Source organism: Eucyclogobius newberryi, unplaced genomic scaffold (assembly GCF_026437365.1).
Source record: "Eucyclogobius newberryi isolate DKJ021-1_F unplaced genomic scaffold, fEucNew1.0.hap1 SCAF_9, whole genome shotgun sequence".
NCBI classification, from domain to species: Eukaryota; Metazoa; Chordata; class Actinopteri; order Gobiiformes; family Gobiidae; genus Eucyclogobius; species Eucyclogobius newberryi.
Genome location: NW_027316532.1, coordinates 28,808,604 through 28,828,575, shown reverse-complemented (window position 1 = coordinate 28,828,575; position 19,972 = coordinate 28,808,604). Strand labels below are relative to the sequence as shown.

Genomic DNA, 19,972 nt, shown 5'->3' with positions numbered 1-19,972 from the left:
GCTGCTTGTGCTTTGTACAACTGCATCCAGCCTTTCTGAAGGCCCACAATCGAAAGGACTAATTTTACTATAGAACGTCATATACCGGTAAGTTTAGTTTAACTACCAAAACACAGAGTAATTAACTATGAAATGAAGTATACAATGAGGGCATGGCTGAGGCCAAAAGCAATAAAGAGCTTACTTTAGTTTGGGACGCTTTAGTGAAGTAATGTTTCCCTCCGTCAGACGCATGACACAAGGCAATATTCACTCAATGTTCATTTTGTTAAGAGTATAAGAGGGTTTTATCCGTTTTTTTATTTTATTATTTATTATACTTCTGTGCCTAATCTGTTTCTGTGCAAAATCTTTATTGCAACACAGGAGTTTCCCCATTGCAGGATAAATATCTTATCTTATATTACTACATTGGTTAGGAATTTTAAACTACGGTGACATCTTATTCTTGGCATTTGCTGTCGGTTAACTTATGTAATGTAAAGTGAAGTACCGGTAAAGTAGGTGTCTTGAAAAAAACTTTTACCAAGTTTTTGCCACGAAATAAAGCTGTGCATGCACCAAAACCACTTCATACATGTAAATACTAGCGATTCACCAAAGCCTTTGTGAGAGCTGGGAACAAGCTAGAGTGACGGTGGAGAAGAGTTTAAATGTCTACTTCCTCCTTTCACGGCTTCAGACAAATGAGCTTTAAGGTTTAAAACAATACTGTAATCCAAGGCTGTGGACAAATGACGTTTATCTCAAGTTTAAGATAACCTGTACACCAGAGGGTGACAAAAGTTGAGTAATGTTTACAGTCAATAAGTGACATTTATACTTCATAAACTGTATTAAATAAAACCAAGCCAAGTATAAACCTGTGGAAAACGCTGCATGTGTTTAAGAACATATAGTATTTATTTTAGTGAACATTTATGTGGAACTGAGAAATGGGACCATATCCGTTTTATGTGTGCGTGCGTCTGTGTGAAGTTGTGAAACTGCTGACAGGGGAAGAAAAGGATGGGCCTTGACTCCCAGCTCTGACCTTGGAGAACGTCCAGCCCCAGAATAAATAATGAGCAGAGGAAAACAAAGGACACAATCCCGCCATTATTTACTTGGTGCTGGAGAGTTTTAAATGTGTCAATATTTTAAGACAATGCTGGGATTGACCGGCTTAGACCATTTCATGTCTGCACAATCATTTTATCAACTGCTCGACTATTTTCGAAGCAGAAATGGAAACACTGAACTGAGATCACTTCAACGCACATTGTTTAAACTAATACAAACGGGGAGATAGAATGTTATCCTCTTAGCTCAGGTATGATAACGAACAGACAGTGAGCTGCATCTGTGGCATAACAGCTTTTGAGGTGCTAAAACAACGACCGTCTTCAAATGTTTGCCCGTCAGTCCCAACGTTCACTTTGAAAAGAAGACGCAGACCACAGAGCGCATTAGACAAGCGGACAATCATATCCGCTTATTTATAGCACATGTCTGTCCAATGCAGAAGACTCTCAAATATTCTCATATTTACAGAGTTTAGTGCTTTCACCTGTTTCTCAGTCCTCTGTGTGATCAAAATGTGAATTTGATTTCAGCTCAGACAATTTGCTGAATGTCCTCCCCTCTCTCATCCCCATTTTACGCTACACACTCCAGTCAAGTACAAATGGGTTGGATAGAGTTTAGACATATTACAATATTATCTGTACAGGGCCTCTATTTACTACCGTGGTGTTATTGGAGCACATTCATCTGTCAACAGTGGGAGTGTGACAGAGTGGGCCGGGCGATAAGCTGAGGGTCTAAAATACACTCCATCACTGACAGAACAGAGGAAACAGGGTACAAAGGGACTGAGGTGTACAATTTATAAACTGTAAACAGTTTTGGATTTCTGTTAAAAACATAGCGTTTTCCATATTTCTGAAATGTAGTTTTAGCGTGAGTGTTGCCATTAAATAGGAATCTACTAAATATTGACTTTCAATGGTATTTGACTGTAACTGATCTTGTGGCTTCAGTGAGTGCAGCAGAGCATGTGTTACATAAATATCATGGAAGCCATGATCTGTGACCAGCAGCAGAGATTCCCCTTCATAACAAAGACAATCATGCAAAGGTAAATGGCAGTGCAGAAAACAGAAGACTATAACAGAATGGCCAGCATGCTGCCGTCTGGTGTTTGGGTGTGAGGCTTAAGTCTGTGCTAAAAACAGAAAGCCAAGGCACGACTGAGTGTGTAAGGCCTGAAGTAGAGTCTGCTCCAACCACATCAGTAAAAAGAGGCCAATTCAGCAGAGCTCAGGAAATGTTTGGCTGCCGCTCCTCCTCACAAAGTTAGTCCACGTTAAAAGATTGGACCAACTGACAGACCAACGACCACCAGGCAAACACCAGGATTTTGGTGAGGGACGAGAGAAACACAAAAGCATCTAAATACCATATAGATATAGATACTTCATACAGCTTCCAGTTGGATACCATGGATTTCAGTATGTTTTAATAGCTTGAGATGAAACACCAAAGAACAACATTTCTTGGAAAAAATGCCCCATATTTGTTGATGTCTATGGAAGCCCAAACAGTGTTACTGGGTCACTAATGTGTTTATGACATCCCAGACTCTAGAGTCAGAAAGAATACAGTTGCATGAATGATGATGAATGAAGTTCAGTTTACTCCTCTTTAAATGATTGTATTAACTGAAAGCGTGACGGACGGACGAGTCGACAATACTATGCTAAATTGAGACGGCATGACAGTGGATCTACATTGAAGCCAGAAGGCTTTTTAAACCTTTGTGGTAGTTGTTAGTACACAAAACTCTCCTTCTCATTGAGGAGCTTTCATTCGACAGCATAATGTCTATTTAAGAGTGTGTGGTGGGCTTCAATGGTTGCTCGGGTGTCCCTTGAAAAATGTCCGCTCATGTTGCTGTAGTTTCACCGAGAAAACGTTCACATTAAATTCAGTTATTTTAGTAGTGGCAGAAAAAAAACTTTTACACTGCCAACTAGGCAACAACATGCCACTACCCCCTGCCGTTTAAAAAGCTATATTTTTCCCTGCATTTAGTGCACAGAAGGGATTCACCGAGTGCAATCCAACAAAAAAGTGCTGTGGCTTCTGGCAGAGCTCCAGTGGGTTTGTGCTCTAAAGCAGCAGCTAAACAGGTTCATCGGATACAATACGGTCCAGTTCAGGGGACACACTCATCTCAAAGACTAGAAGCAGCTGCACTCGACATCACTCCCGACTGCTTTAATGTCCAATGTACAACTTTGGAGTCAAACATATTTTTTTAAAATCATTTCTACACATAACCATCAACCATTCTGGGATGAATCAGGATCAATTTGTGGTACTCCGAACCAATAAAGAATAAAAAATAATAATAGACATTTCTATCCGCCTGGACAGATAGATCCGTCTGGATCTAACGGCGTCTAATTTATGGCTGCTAACGCTGGTGTTATGGAATATGTCATAGTCTGTGTGTACGGTAAATATATGAAACCGTTTTGACACTGTTTCCAAAATATAAAGGCTCTCTCAGTATCTTTCTTAAACAAATGGTTAGATTTGACATTGTAGATTTGTAGTTGAATATTGTACCTGACAGTAAATCATAAATGGCTATGGGACCATTCCCCAGTCCTCTGTGTTGAAGAAAAGAGTCAGTGTGTGTGTGTGTTGTTGTGGATGGAAAAGACAGGCTGGGCGCGCTGACGTAGATCCCGTCATTGTTTGAGTGTGGAGCTGCCATGATTGTTACAGGCTCCTGCTGCGGCTCCGATTCTTGCTCCGAGATGAGATGAAGTTAAGACGACACATCAACTGATCAGCTCTATGAGACTTTTAGGGAAATTTTACCCGTTTCTTTAATGTCATTGTAACTACTCGGCATCCTTGAATCAACAAGAAGTAAAAGTGTAATCAGAAAACTTATAGGAAAATACAAACTAATTTAGTAAACAGTATTTACATTATATATAACAGTATATATAACAGCAAATAATATCACAGCTGGACTGTGGAAACCCCAACGGCAAAGTGGGGAAACACCCCCAAAGGTGGTAGAGAATGACCAATTATCAGGAAAAAGAACACGAGAAACTGGAGAAATACCAAGGGCTCAGTGAAGAGCTGGAGAAGGCGTGGAAAGTGAAAGCGAAAGTGGTGCCCGGGGTTATCGGAGCACTCTGGGCAGTGACCCCCAAACTGGAGGAGTGGCAGATACTGCGAAGAACCCTAAAACCCACTGGCCTCTGGTAGAGGACCTGAGCTTAGTAAAAGGGACGAGACCATCCACAGAGGGTGAGTAGGGAATTTTTCTCACCCTCCGCGGGGTAGCAGTTTGGACAGTTTGAGGAAGGAAAACGTGCAGAAGAGACAACTTATGTGTTGTGCCACTTTCAAACGTGACTTTAACAAAACTATGATGTGCTTTGCATTTTCACTTTCCATACGCAGCCAAAAAGAAGACACAAGAGCAAAAGAAGACACAAGAGTTTTTACAAACCCATAGCTCTTGTTACATTTAAGGCACGGATTAAATTATTGCTTTTTAATGAGTAAATCTCCAGCGTGTGCGTACCTGAACAAGTGAAGGGCATGCGTTCTGTGGATGCAATGGGAAACCATTTGGCACAGTCTGAGAGCATCAATATTGGCTGATAGATGACACATTTGGCTCTGAACAGAAACACATGGCTGCTCTGTGTTGTTGTCCGGAGCAGACGGCGGATACATCAGGACTTAAAAGGACCCGATCAGAACACTGAATAAAATCAGTGAAGATTGATTTTATTCTAATAAAGAATCATCATATTATAGCCAATAGCCTAACTATATTTAAACATAGTGCTACATATGCTATATCAAACCTTTCCCTTTTTTCCCCCAAAGAAGGGTATTATGTGTTCTAACTGGTTTTGCACATTTTATAATTGATTTGATCCTTATTTGAGAATAAAAATGTGTTAAATGTGTTTATAGCTGATATAATTCTTTAATTTAAAAAAAATGTTTAAAAAAAAAAGTATTTAAAACAACCATAACAATTAGAAAATATCGGCCTAATATCGGTTATTTGGCAAAGCTTTGCCCATAATATCGGTATCGGCCCAAAATATCCATATCAGTGCACCATTAATTAACAGTTTTGTTGTCATATAGGTACACTGATCACCATTTTCAATCTCATGTGTTCTTGCATAACAACCGTAACCGTGATGTCATAAAGTCTAAAGAATTAAGTCGATGGCGGTAAATGCACCTTTTCAGTAACAACAACGATACAGAGATAGATACAGAAGAGTCTGAGGACTACGAAACGTCTGAGGAATAAAGTCTGGCGGTAATGCAACACTCGGATGCCAACCGCCATAAAACAACAACAACAACAACAACAACAACAACAACAACACTTCTCATTTGGTTAGAACAGTGAGTCACATTTCACGATCTCTCCCCGGTGTTTTAACTAAAAAAAAATAGTTTAAAGCCCCCAAAAGCTTAAAAAATGCCGTTATCGCTGAGCGCAACTGGTGAGTAGGCATTTTAAGAGTGTAACGGTAACGTTTCGATTTGTTCCAAATCTGTCAAACAGAACGACTCCACTCAACTTAACTCAACTCAACATGAAGCACGGACACACACGGAGAGAAGAGGAGGACGTCGTCTCAGACACCTCAGAAGCTGCCCTGAGTGCCCAGAGTACCCAGAGTACCCAGAGTACAAGCACAGAAACACCTATGGAATGCGTCTGTAGGAAGAGAAGGAGGATCCTCTGGGATGAGCCTGCAGGAGACACCCAGGATCCAGCCACAGCCGAGAGCCAGATAATCCTCGAGCTCATACAAGAGCTTATGAGAACTAAAGCTGAACTTCAGGAACAGCCCCATAGGAACAACTATCTGGAGCAAAAGGTGGAAAACCTCGAGAAGAATTTGACTGAACAGCACCAGAATGTTCTGGCCCCACAAGAACAGCTGGCTTTGGTCAAAAGTGATGAAAAGCTGAAGGTAGAGGAACAAGACGCCTCCCTTCCTCAGACAGAAGAGAAGTTGGTAGAGGGTCAAATCACAAGTGAGAACCTCACTTTTCTTCTCAAAGAGTCAATAGAAGAGTTAATGGGGCATATGGCTCAATATCAGGATGAAATGATGTCTATGAAGGACACACTTAACGCCTACGCTGCTCAATCTCAAAAGATAATACAAGAACTTAAAGAGCAACTCAGTGAAAGTGATAATCTAGTAGAGCAGTTAAATCTAGAAAAAGAGGCGAGCACTAAAACACAGTGTATGCTGAAGGATATTGTGGTGCAACATGAACACTACGCTGCTCGTTTAGAAAGTGAAATCGACACACTTGAACTGAAGGTCAGCGTCAGAAACAATCTCATACAACAGTTGCAACAAGAAAAACACACAGGCCTTAGAAGCGAATGTGATAGAGTTGGAGAGCTACTACATTGCTCGGCTAAGAGAAGTCTTTAATATTTACCTTGCTGTAGTGAGGGAGAGGGATGAGCAGGCCCCTAGGGCCCCTCTTCGGTGGAGAGGAGGACGATGATGGGAGCAGATGATGGACATTGGCTGAGGTAAAGGTGTGAGCCCCCCAAACCTCGGTCAAGTGCAAGTTGAATACAGTAATACAAACCCACAATATTTGCCAATTTAAAACAATTCCATCATTTTACATCACTAGAAAACCTTCAGAACAAAACGTTAAGTATATGTTGTCTAGCTAAATAAGTTAAATGTTTAATCTGAATTATTTAATTAACCTACATGATATGGCTTATTTCTTATATATTTGTATTTACTTGGATAATTATACTGTATATGTGAAAATGAATGTTTAAATTATGCATGTCTCTTGAACATGTTAACATATCCAGTCCATTTTGTCAAAGAATAAGGAAATAGTATAACATACGCATGTACAATAGGAGACACTTATTGTAAACATCCCGCTGTGTGAAATTTCCCTGCTTCCTTCTTTGTGTTCTTGTTCGTCATGCTGTCATTATGAACATATGATGATAGAATACATGAAATGTCCCCATGTGTGGACAATAAAGGAATATCTAATCTTATCTCTTATCTTATATCTTATATTATCTTATAGTGTAAGTGCTTCAAGACACAAAACAGCCACACATTAACCCAACTTAAGTTTGAATCTGAAATACGAGGAAAACAAAAAGGATGGAGGTGTAGTTTTTAGAGAGAGAGAGATTTAGAGATTAGACTACTGTAACGGTTGCCTGACCAGCCATTCCCAACACGTTTTGACAGACTACTTAACAGAATGTGGGAGGGGCTGGCGGGTCGGGCAACTAACGGCCTGCTCACTGGCCTCTCCAAACGACCTGTATCACATTAGGCCTGTTCTCAGGTCTCTGCACTGCCCCCTGTGGCTCAGAGAATAGACTTTAAAGCCGCTTTGATTGTGTAGTCTCTACATGGCCTAGCATCAAAGTACATCTCGGACATGTTAGTGCCATATGAACCATCTCGGACTCTGAGGACCTCAGGGACCGGCCTCCTACTGGTGCCCAGAGTCAGGACTAAACATGGGGAATCTGCGTTTCAGTTTTATGCAGCTAAAATCTGGAACAGTCTTCCTGAAGATGTGAGATCTTAAACTGTTGTAATGCATTTTTTCCCTGTTAGAATTGCCTTGTGTACCAATTGTGCTCTTAAAATAAACTTGCCTTGCCTAATAATAATAATAATAATAATAATAATAATAATAACAACAATAATAATAATAATAGTAATAATAAATATAGCCGCAAGCGGCAATGGTCGGCCCTCGCCACGCCGCCGCCACGCCGCAAGAGGAGGGGGCGCTAACACGCCCCAATTGTCCTTTTATTACGCCTACTGCTGAATCTGTGACGCTGTCACATCTTCTCCCCTTTGTTTTACCATCAAAAAGCTATTTTATTTTGAATTCTTGGCAAAATGTGCGGTTTTGCCGCACAGACACCGTGACTCTTTGAATAAAAATGTGAATAACTTTTGACGGTCCACCCCTGAAGATGAGTCTCACCAAATTTCAGGTTAATAGGGCTAACGCCCTGGGAGGAGTTTGTGAAAGTCTAAAGTGTAAACATGTACTGGCAATTTCCCCATTGGAATAACATGGGAGGTTTTGGTCATCGCTACGGCAAAACCATAATAATGACATGGGTCTCATTGACTTTTTTGATGGTGATGCCAAAATTGAGTTGTGTGTCAAATTTCATAAAATTTCGCAAAACTAAACATTTAACCTCCATATAAAATCTGTAGGGGGCGCTGTGGTGCCAAATTAATTTATTTCACTTCAAGTACGTTTAGCGCAAAGAGTTTAACAACTGATTCTAATTTGACGCAATTCGGACTTTATCTGCGCAAACGGCAGAAATGTTAAATTTGGGAGATTTCTGAAATTCTAGCTAAAGTTTGCGGCTTCGCCGCTTAGAGACCGGTGACAGGTATCAATGTAATTTGAATAACTTTTGATGTCCCACTCCTCAGTAGCATTTTCACCAAATTTCAGCTTTTTAGAGCCAACGCCCTGGGAGGAGTTCGTAAAAGTACGACGTTTGGAAAAACTCCCGAGTCCTGCTTAGCCATTTTTGAACCAATATGGCCGACATTTGGTTGGGTGGACGGCGTTGCCGTAATAATATTTTTTACTTCTCTTGTCACCATCTACCTCTGCGCCCAATTTCATGATTCTACGATCAGATTTTTTTTGGGTCATTTCCTATCTCTCAATGCATTTTTGGTACATTTGGGGGGCGCTGACGCGCCAATGTTTTTATTTTAGAAAAGGGAAATAGCCAGAATGTAGAGAGGCACGATTTTTAGAGGTGTGCAAATTTTTGTGACTTTTCGTCAATGTTCACTGGGTGAAAAATAGGGGGGTTGGTCCCGAGAAGAAAGAAAGAAGAAGAAAGAATAATATTCCGATGCGAAAACAATGTTTCCCATTTTTCAAATATCATAAACTATACATTTTCGGTACCTCATGGTGTGGGTCCCTGGTCACTGACGGGTACTTTTGTTAATTTTGAGTGGGCTCCGCCCACTTTGTGTTTTTGGCCCTCTATACAGTAATAATGTTCAATTTTTGCATTACATGCTTATATGCACGGAACATGCAAGAGATGGGGAACGAATTCGTGAGCTACTTAGGGCAAATGAGTGCTTTATATGGGGATGTATAGAAGGATGTATACAAGGATCCCAATGTAAAGTGCTCGTTTAGTGCGCACTTTTGCACGGGCTTCGCCCGTTTACAACGGTAATGTTCCATTTTCCTACAACTAATTAGTATGCACGGGGCGTGCGTGAGTGAAGGAGTGCGTTAGTGAGTGTTTGGAAGTGGGCGAGCGCTTTGCGCTCGATTTCGTGCGCACTACGTGCGCACTTTCGCAGCCGTGCTTTGCACGGCCTTACGAGATTAATAGGCCTCTCGCCAGCTTGTGGCGCTCGGGCCTAATAATGGTATTGTCGATATATCACTCTTATAGTGCCTACAATGGGGCAGATGGTGGTTTAAACAGGACATGTATGTGGGGAAGAGAATTCTCTCTCAGATGACGAAAACAGAAAAGCTCTTAAACCCATTCCTATTCTCCTAGTGGAAAAGGGTGAGTGCCAAAAATACATATTTCTGCAGCATGCATGTCTCCTGCAGGCTGAAAGCGTGCAGCTTTACAAGAGACTAACGTTCTACTAACGCATATGAGGATGAGAGGGAAAAAGTGGGGTGTGCCAAATTACCACTTGAAAACAACCCTCTCCACATTTGGGGGCTCCATATTCTCTGGCACAAAGTTGAAAGCAAAACACCAAAGTGGAAACAGATGTTCAGATGCACAGCTCTGTACTTTTACACATATTCTGTTTTAAATGCATTCTCTCTTACATCTATCCCTCAGCCAAACATAACGGTGAAGGCTGGAAAACTAATGCGGTGAAACTGTGTTGTGAATATCAATGATCAGTGCGACCCAGCGTGACCTGTACAGAAAACTACTGTAATGCTGCAAATGCTGACGGGGAACATTTCCAGAGACAGGGCTCGCTCAATGGACAGTTTGGACACAAAATCAAACTTCACAACACAGCTATTCGATGAGAGGTACTGCTATAAAATCACAAGATGTGTCTATGGTCCGGCAGCTTTAAAGTCCATATCAATGCAATCACTTTACCTCCTGATAAAAACAGGTCAACAGAGATTTAGAGATGGACTTAAGAGTAAAATCAGTGAACCCTAACATTATAGAAACACTTTTGTTAGCCTTAATAAAGTGTGAACAAAGGTTTAATGAACAAGTAGTTAATTTAGTCATTATTATGCCTGAATTTTTCTTTTTTTTTAAACTATGTTCACTATACATGCCTTTATTTTCTTTTCACGTCTTCTGGGGGTCTTTATCACCTTAGTCTGTTTTTGAGTTTGATGTTAATTGTTATAAAATTCACAAATTAAACAAATATATATGTTCATGGTTATTAAGTATCATTCTTTATCAAGGCAATTACAAGTGTCCTTACCAAAAATGCTGGTATTTTCCCATAGAAAATTGCTAATAACTGAACTATTACAGCACAAAATTATAATTATCAAATTGTCAAATTATAAACAAATAATTGACATTGAAATTATAATCATGACTACTGCTCTAATCAAATACAAAAAGTGTGTAATCAAGTAATCGATTAATCAAGATTAACTCTTTAGCGCATTCAATGTGCACGACGTAGGTGCCGGCGATAGTGACAAAAATGAATACCTCGAAATGTTTGGTTTTATCGAGTATCCCAGATGATATTATGTCAATCCAACAGAAATGCGTTAAAACATGTCATTGAACGTTTTAGTTGAGGGTTAATTATCATACAAATGTGAAATGTCTGTCACACGAGTTCAGATATATCACCTTGTACACTACGACGTACCATAATTTTTTATTTCTAATCAGCTTTATGTAGCATTTTTTTCCCTACAAACCATGCATTAAAGTTTTGCATATTTTACAAACAAATAGTTAATTTAGTTTGCGCTGATGCCCCATAATCGAGCAGCTAATTATGGATGAAATGAATGGCTTATAAGAGATCATGAAGGAAATGCTGTTATTATACTAAATTCTACAAATCTGTGGTGATTAACTTTCTAGCGTTTGTCCTGATTTTGTAGAAGAGGATGTGCTGGAGCTGTGGGACCAGCTGCACAGGGAAAAGGAGGGAGGGACGCGCTTTCACAAATCTTCGGAAAAGGAGAAGCAAGAGAGGAGGAAGTTGAGAACAAACACTCGACATGAAACACCCTTTAGGTCTAAGAATAAAAAGGAGAGATGATGCAGCAAATGACATGATTCAAAAGGAAATGGGGTCTATTACATCACATGATCTGGAACCACTTGACACGCCGGACAGATCATGGGACTTAACTATTATATTGTATTATTACCTAGACTGTAAATACACAAAGCCTCCCTTGACTTGTGTCGTTTTCTGCTTTTTGCAGCATTACAATCACTACAATGTTTCACTATTTGTTTATAACACTGCATGTCTTCTATTGTTATTAACACGCAGTAACAAACATTGTCTTAAATAAAGTGGCATTAGTCAGTGGCACTGGTTATGTTTACATGCACACCTAAATCTGATCATTATCTCATTTCTGGATTCATGAGGAGTCAAATGTAACATGTGATGTGAGTTTTCTGAGTTATTTCTAATTGTTCACATCTGTGCAGGTTTTGACAAGGAAAATTGTGCAACATTTCGGAAAAAAATGAAGAGAAAATGGTAAAGATTGAAAAAATAACAAATGCATTGTACTCCGTCTTCCAAATACAGTTCACAAAATACATTGTCTATGTTCACATGCAGAAAAACATCTGATTATAATTATAATCAGACGTTCAGAATTATTTAAATGCCCTAAAAACCGCAACATTGGATGAGAGTAATTTGAGGGAGCAGGATCAGAAAGAACTCGGATGATTTAGCTGCTTACATCTCATTTGTATAAGGTTTTAAATACAACAATCTGATAACAACCAGATTTTCTAACCGCTGCCGCCGAATAACTGACACGTCAATGCCACTGTTGCATGTAAACACGCACCAAAAATCACATCTAGTCAACGATTGAGTCGTTCGATTATTCTAGTTGTTTACTGGCCATGTCAATGTGTCCAGAGAGTTCTGGGGCCAGTCAGTTCTCTCCGACTGGCCCCTCTTTCCAGGGACCAAAATAGAAGAGGAACTCCCCTGCAGCCGAACCCTTGGCTGGACACTTAAATACGCGTCTCAAAGTCCCGGCAGAGATCCCTCACCTGAACCGCGGCGAGTCTTTCAGGCACTCCTCAAAATCCACCATTATCTTCATGTTGGCGCAGTAGCAGGAGCGGGACTGGCGCTGTCTTTGCTTCAGCACTAATCCAGGCTAATTAGCTTGTTTGCTAGCGCGTCTCCGGTCCCACAGCAGCTGCCCCTCTCCGTGTCTCCGCGTCTCTGCCCTGTAGCCAGCCCCCGAAAGGACCGCGTCTACGGAGGAACAGCCCGAGCGATGCGACCATATAACGGCGTGTACTGTCTTCACGAGCGCCGGAGACACTGGAATACAGACGGACGCGGTGGTCAATCCCGAAATCAGAACGTGTCGTCCGGTTGCGCGGTCATAGCAGCCACAGTGGAGAAGAAGCTTTCTCAACGCAGTGGGTTACTACAACCACGCACAGATCGTCTATGCGGCGAACACGTATGCAATTAAAAAGCACAGGTTTATTCCAAGGGGTTATGACATTTACGTGTATCCTAAAAGTTAGTAACCAAACAAACATTACGTAAATGTATATATATTTTTACATTGAGTTTAATAAGACAGTGTACTGTGACATGTGTACGATTGAGTGATGAGTCTGTCCAGTACACAACCTTTGTATAGGTTGACAGGCACTTCCTGGTTCTGACGCTGCGCTTGCTGAGGCTGAGAGACTTTAGATTTTGGCCTATATCCTATGATCATTGACCTTTCTGCATGGAAAACACAACTATATCTACTACCACTGCATTTATTTACGACATTGTAAAAATAGCAACATGTTTACTCGGATCTTTGGGCTCTCCGTGCGCTTTGCATAGAAACTTGACTAACCAAAGTGATATAACCAGTCGATTTTGTTTTAGCATCTTCACTTGACATGCACATGAATGACATGCAATCTTCGCTAAAACACGGAGGATAATCAGCAAAACTTAAGACATGTCTCCTCCTCTATGATCCTATTAACCTCCAGAACTTAAATACTGCGATGTTTTAGCACCATCTGGTGGTATTTTTTATATATATGGACCATAGACAGTAATTAGAAATCATATAAATTATCTTTTTTTATTAAGGTGGAAGGGGAAAAACATGCCAATCAGGAAATTTAAAAAATGGTTGAGAACTCATAGTGCAGTGCAGATTCGACCACTTAACAGTCTTCAATATTCAAAAATAAAAGTGAACAGTATTTGAAGAGAAAGAAAGTAACATAACATGAAATCTTATTTTACACAAGTTCAAAAAGAAAAGAGGCACATTTTAGATATCCACCAGGGGATGATCATGTCAGTCGTTTCGGAAAATGGTGTAAGATTTACATTTAATACAGTACATGTTTTAATTAGCTCCGGAACGGATCCAAATAAACAACATTTGATCATTTGAAAATACTGTATCCTGCGTTCACTCTTTGTCACTTGTTTGGTTACAATATTTGTTTGTATAATGAGACGATACAGAACCTATAGAGAAAACCCCTGTAGTTGGTTTTAGTCCCTAAAACAAGACGCTGTCAACCAGAGCATTAAACAGGGGGAAAGAAAAAAACAAATGATCAATTTAAAGTCAGTAAATCATTTTACAATAACTTAATTAACCCTGAAGCTCCCAAACATGCCTCCCATTTTAAGACATGGAAACAACTGCAAGTGTTAATGACAAAATTAACTCGCACTCGTAACCTTTTGTTGTTGGTTCAGTTTGCCAACAATAATTTCATGCTTTTCCTTTATCAGTAGCTTAGCAAAAATGCAACATTTATTTTTTGTGTCATGCAAGGCGAGAATAAAAAATAACATTACAAATTTGGCAGCTTTACAATTACAAAGCATTTATTTTAAAGAAGCACTGGTGGTGTTTTATGCAGCTGTAGAACTATTCAGGAGCATGTGCTTTGTCAATGTTAACATTGATGGAAATTGTTTCAAATCTCATTTTTCACAGACAGGAAATACCAATTATAAAGTTTGTATGCTTGTTTTTATAAATTGGGATATTTATCATTCATATTTTAGTTTTTGTAACATTTTAAAATTACATGTTTGTGCTATCATAACAGATTGAGAGAAAATAAATTGATGGCACAGGAAAGAGTAAATTAAGATCAAGAAGTAAAATGCAGAAGGTGGAATAACAATGGTAAATCTAAATAAATGTTACTATCTATACAAAAAGCCAGTGTTGTTTTTTCAGAGAAGGCAGTGGAGTTTCCCCGGGTTTTGAAGTATGATTTTTAAGATCTGACTCCTGCACGCTGTCCACACAAGAGAGTCAAAGAGCTTTAGAGTGGCTCCTGCTTTCAGTGCACACATGACTGATTCCACTGTAGAGGATAGAGTGGGCGGGAAAACACCATATTCATCTTGATGTTTATTTACTTAGGAAATTAATAACCAGTGATCTGAAATCTTGTATTGCACAAAATGGTTTTCTGTTGATAGATGGGTGACTTAAGTAGCAGCATTGTCCATCTTGACTGGATTTACAGTTGAACCACTGGCCAAACGGTCAGAAGCCTCACCTATGAGTCCAGAGATTCAGCTAGAGGATAAAGAGAAAATAACATGTGATGTAGAAAAGAGAAACTGAGGAATGTTACAGTCAAACTGATTCATTCAGCCCAGGGACACACTAAAGGATATTTAGCCCAAATTAAAACTTTGCTTTGCAGCAATGATTGCGACGTCCTCCTTACCTCCAGCTTGCACTGTGCAGTAAATATACCACTCTTGTGCCTTACTCTCAATAAAAGCAAATGCAGACAAGCCAGCTCACACGATCTCGTATCAAGCGCATTTGATCTCAACACCCCGTTTGACCCTTTAGTAGTCCTTTAGTAGTGTGTGGCGTTGCTATCCTTACGAGTGTGTGGTGAATAGTCGTTGCATCATTTATTTATTTGTCATTTCTTTAAAAAAATAGCAGCAGATTTGAAAAAACCTCTAGTGTGTCCCTGGCTGGACTGGGATAGCATCAGACTGGCCACAGCCAGCACTCTTTACCTTCCTGAGGAGGGTCAACACTAATCTCCTCTGTCTCCTCTGCATCCTCTCGAGCATCCTCTGTGTCATCTCTCATCTCCTCATCTTCGTCATCCTCTTCATCTTCCTGAAGTTCACTTTCAATGAGCTGACGGGCCAGTTTGATGTTGAGTCCCTCATTGTAGTGCATCTTCCTCATCATCTGAAACTGCTTCTTTTTGGCTGCAGAGTGTAGGAAACAGATGCATTTTCACTTTTGCATTTGAAAATCGGCTGCAAAGCTACCCTAGCCTGGCTAAGCAAGTTCACTATCATTCTTTAAAAGACAATCTTCAAATCCCCACCCTCCACAGCTCCTCCGGACCGGACCAAAGGCCCTATGCCATCTTGTTTGTTTATTTTCACTGAAGCATGGTTTGCGGGTAGCACCACGTTGAAACAGACAAGCTAAGTCAAGTGTACACCCAGGCTACTGGGAGTTTGTTCAAAAAAGTCCAAATAAACTAAGCTAACCTTCAGAGGTTAGAAGTGTAAGAAGACTTAAAATGTTTTTTTTGTTTAGTTATGAAAAGATAGTGAGTACATTCAGTAGTGCCTTATGAATAATGGCAAATAGAATTGGCAAATGACCCTATTAATAAATAAATAATAAACATACTGAACTGAAGCAACTGAATATTTACCTTGTTCTTCAGGGGTGAGTTCTTCTTCCTCCTCTTCACTGCTCTCCTCCTCCTCCTCCTCTTCTTCTTCTTTCATAAACCTGGGCTCAGAACCTTCCGCAGCAACCAGTCTAAAATAGATTCAGATGAAAATACGTAATGTTTATGAGAGCCGCTCAAAACCTATAGAACAATAGCAACAGAGCAGAGGCAGTTTTCCTTTAGTCTTTTCAATCAAGCTTGTTCCATCGTCACATTATGTGGCCAACAAAAATCTAAAGAAACAGTGAATTTATGGAGCAAGAGACAATACAATAGGGCTGAGCAATATATATTTTCTTTAGAGCTGCAACGATTATTCGAGTTAATTGAATAATTTGATTACAAAAAAGCTTTGATTATCATTATATTGCCCCGATGATTTGTTTAATTTACATCTTTAATTAAAAACACGTGAATCTGTGGCGCGCGGAGCGCACGGAACGACTTGTAGCTCTTGTTTCCCACGGAGCTTCTTCCTGAAGCAGCTGAAGCGCAACAGAGAGAGCGGCGTGTTTTAAACTCACGAGTGTGAACGGAAAGAGTTTTGTTGTGTAAATTTTACCGTGCCTATTTTACCTCTAAACACCGCAACGAGCTCCGCGCGCCTTCATTCTTTATTTACAACAGAACACTTTGGACTGAAGTGAAATGTTGCTGTTTTGGGGACAAACTTTTGTGAAAAAACAGAAGCTCCTTATTTGTTATTTGTTTTTTACTATAATCTGTAACGTTTATTAAAAAAAATATTTAATGTTTTAAAGTAGTTTACCAATGTACAAAAAAATTAACCGATTACTCGATTAATCGAAGAAAAAAAGTCTATAGATTACTCGATTATTAAAATAATCGATAGCTGCAGGCCTAATTTTCTTCATAATGATCATTCTCAATTTCCAAAAACAAAATACAAAAGGAGTTCAGTATTTATTTCATAACAAGGCAGATTTTCAACTAGACATGTAACACATAAAAAAAGCTCAATTTCTGCCTCCAACATCTGAACTCTGCTCCAGACCTCATGACTGGATTGACCTAATAAAAAAAGACCAAATCATATAATTGACAATTTGACAAGACTGAATCTCGACCTAGATTAAAATTTGATGAATAGCGCAGCCAAACAGAACCGTATGCATTGTATCTAACAGTATTTAAGTGTACAGAATGCTGCCTGGACAAATCTACCCTGCAGTGTCTAAAACATCATACATCATATTAGTTGGAAGTAATTAATGTTATATTCAGCAGTCGAACCAACTTTCACCCTTTTCAAATCCAATAGTAAAGTCCACATGTCCAAAGTTTAGCTCAACACGTTGGCTCAGCATCCCGGCCACGACAATTTATTGAATGTCTCTACTCTCTCTCTCTGCCCATTTCACACTTCTGTTCTGTTGTTCCTGCCATATAAAGCCTTTGGGCGAGACAAAAATAAATAGAAATCTGTTCCAAAAGCTTACTTTGATGCAAGGTCAGCCGCTGTGAGGGCGCTTTGGCCGTCTGAATCACTCAACACCCCTTCATCATCATCATCCCCAACCATTCTGAAAAGAGAAACAGCTGACATTTGAATACATACACTTACAAATTATTTATATGTCACAAATCACAGGCTATAGTATAAATGGTGAGAGCTTAAAGCAGAGAAAGCCATAGATTATTATCATTATGTGTGAAGGTTGACCTTGCGTGACATATTGAATAACAAAACTGCTGAGCTGGCCCTGTAACACCAACATGATCAAAGCTCAACTCTGGGGCCTTTTGCCTACGGTACTGCCGAGACAATACTAGAGTAAAAGAGACACATATTGTATGTAACCTGTTATAAGGGGTACTTGGTTCGTCGATCTTCATCAGCCCGTAGTCTTTGTCAGCTGGATGGTATGTGGCTAGTATATTCATCTCGTCCCATTTTGTTGATTTTTTTCTGTAAAAACAAAAAAATTGTATAGTCAGTTGGCCATTGACACATTTTCCCAATAGAACAAAAATTCTATTAGAGAGAGCTCAGATAAAGGGAAGAGTTACATGAACTACACCTCATAGGCCAAATCAGATACAGCATTTCCAGGGTTAAACTGGGACTCTGTATGCTCTAGTTTTCAGTAAAAACAGAATTTAAATTGCTTAACTACAGGCGTTACTACAAACATTTTCTACAAGATACGCTGAAAGCAATACCCTTTTCGTCTAGATTTAGTTACACACACAGCACATTAGTTGAGTCTGGTTGCATAACACCTCATCCTCTTACCGATGCTTAAATTAATTTTAGTCCACAAACATAAACCATAACTAAAAATGTGAAGACATTGCTGTGTGCAAATTCACTAGACTGTCTTTGGACGGACACACTAAATATAGAAAGTGGATCTGTTATAAGACGAGTCCCTCTGAAGTGTGCATCAGCTGGCCATTGACGCATAAGCAACTCATTAAACAGAGTGAGCCGTCATTCAGAGTGGAGATATCAGGTAGAGCCATCAGAGCTCCGACTGTAATCAAAATGCACTTTACAATGAATGCGAGATTTGGTTTTATGGCAGCATACATCAATTATACAGGTGGTATCAAATGGACCAGCAGTGGCTCAGTGGTTGTTGTTGTGTCCTTGATTACATCAGTCTGCCCCCAGGACAGCTGTGGCTACAGAAGTAGTTTGCCAACAGATTGGAGTGAATGAATATGACATTCTGAACCGCTTCAGCTTTAAAAGTAAATACAAATTATCATGAATGTATTTGATACTTCATTTAAAGTATAGTGGTATTTATAGGTAGTTCTGTAGATTTATTAGGGACGATTGTTTTGTTCGGTTTATCCAGGTAAAGTAAAACAATGAAGAGATTGTCACATATAAACCTGTGCAAAAGTGCGTGTTCTCAGGAAGCAGACACTATACAAATTACACACTGTAAACTTTATTGGTTCTGGCTTCATCTGCACATTGTCAAGTCAAGAATAAGTTGAATGCATTGAAAACATAGTTTGAAAAATGTAAAAACAGTGAACACACAAACACAATAGCAGCAGTGCTTCAGAATGTTCAATGCCCAAACATTAATGTGAGGATTTAGTTCCCAACTGCAGTCTTTCCAGAATGTGTGCTACTTTTGCCGCTAAAACAGCTTTGATTGTACATACTTTCATACTTTTGGTGAAGAAATAACACATTCATTAAGTTAGATACATTCAAACAGTTTAATGTGTATTCTACATTTTAAATGAGGGTCCCCTACAACGATGTAATACACTAAAGGGTATTTCATTATTTAGATCATTTTAGCTGGTATGATGAAGCTAGCAATGGCTATTCACACATTTATTTATGCCTTCATGCAATTTAATCAAAGACAGAAGCTCTCCGGTTATATTGAGACAGAGAGCGATTGGCATTTGGTATTTGAGGACAGTTATGGACAAATATGGCAGTGTGAGCTCGAAAGTACCTGATCGAGGCTAGGCTCGCTTAGCTTTAAGTGCTAAACTCCATGATGGTAAACGGGCACTTTACAGGCTAACAAGTGCTTAGCTAGCTAGCTCTCATCTGCCTACAACTTCACAAACGGTTCAGACTTACTGCTGGTCATCCTCTGTGAGTTCGGGTTCGAGGACGTCTCCGGGAGCGTCAGTGGACAGCGTCTGGACGGCGGTTCCAGTGTTTTTGTTTTTTAGGATACCTTTTATCGGCCGTGGAGCTGCCATTCCGTGTACATACGCAGGACCGCTGATCGCCTCCCTACTGTCAGAGTGTAAATACTGCCCCTCGCTTACAAAAAAACAACCTATGATCAACGGTAAACCCTCATAACTTGGATATTGAGTTAAACTCCAGAAGAGAATCTCCTTTTTGCGCCTAAGGGGCGGTTCAGCTGCATCCCATCATGTGTCGATCAGAGCACTGCCCGGGTCAGCCGTCAGGCG

At 39.8% G+C, this 19,972-nt stretch overlaps 2 protein-coding genes across 6 annotated transcripts in view; both read right to left on the bottom strand.

Moving 5' to 3' along the window:
• The window catches only part of acap2b (ArfGAP with coiled-coil, ankyrin repeat and PH domains 2b), a 40,164-nt gene extending 27,400 nt beyond the window's left edge, over positions 1-12,764 (bottom strand). For 3 of the 5 annotated variants that reach the window (XR_011925971.1, XM_072439502.1, XM_072439503.1), the window contains exon 1: positions 12,368-12,763. Coding sequence is in view for 4 of the 5 variants with exons in the window: in XM_072439502.1 (XP_072295603.1) it covers positions 12,368-12,420 (53 nt within the window). In the remaining variant the exon portion in view is untranslated. Of the gene's footprint in view, positions 1-12,367 lie in introns of all 5 variants that reach the window. The other 2 variants (XM_072439501.1, XM_072439504.1) reach the window with 2 other exon arrangements.
• A 645-nt stretch (positions 12,765-13,409) lies between these two features.
• Positions 13,410-19,956, bottom strand: ppp1r2 (protein phosphatase 1, regulatory (inhibitor) subunit 2). Its single transcript, XM_072438862.1, has 6 exons — positions 19,629-19,956; positions 17,868-17,975; positions 17,506-17,589; positions 16,025-16,134; positions 15,363-15,563; positions 13,410-14,901 (listed from the first exon to the last, which is right to left on the bottom strand). The coding sequence occupies exons 1-6, from the start codon at positions 19,751-19,753 to the stop codon at positions 14,882-14,884; spliced, it is 648 nt and encodes a 215-aa protein (XP_072294963.1). The 5' UTR covers positions 19,754-19,956; the 3' UTR covers positions 13,410-14,881.
• Between the last annotated feature and the right edge of the window lie 16 nt (positions 19,957-19,972).

Coding starts and splice junctions, on each gene's coding strand:
- ppp1r2 (XM_072438862.1), bottom strand. CDS start 19,753: ATGGCAGCTCCACGGCCGATAAAAGGTATCCTAAAAAACAAAAACACT. Junction 17,590..17,867: donor CCAAGTACCCCTTATAACAG/GTTACATACAAT, acceptor TTCTCTTTTCAG/AATGGTTGGGGATGATGATG. Junction 16,135..17,505: donor GCGGCTGACCTTGCATCAAA/GTAAGCTTTTGG, acceptor AATCTATTTTAG/ACTGGTTGCTGCGGAAGGTT.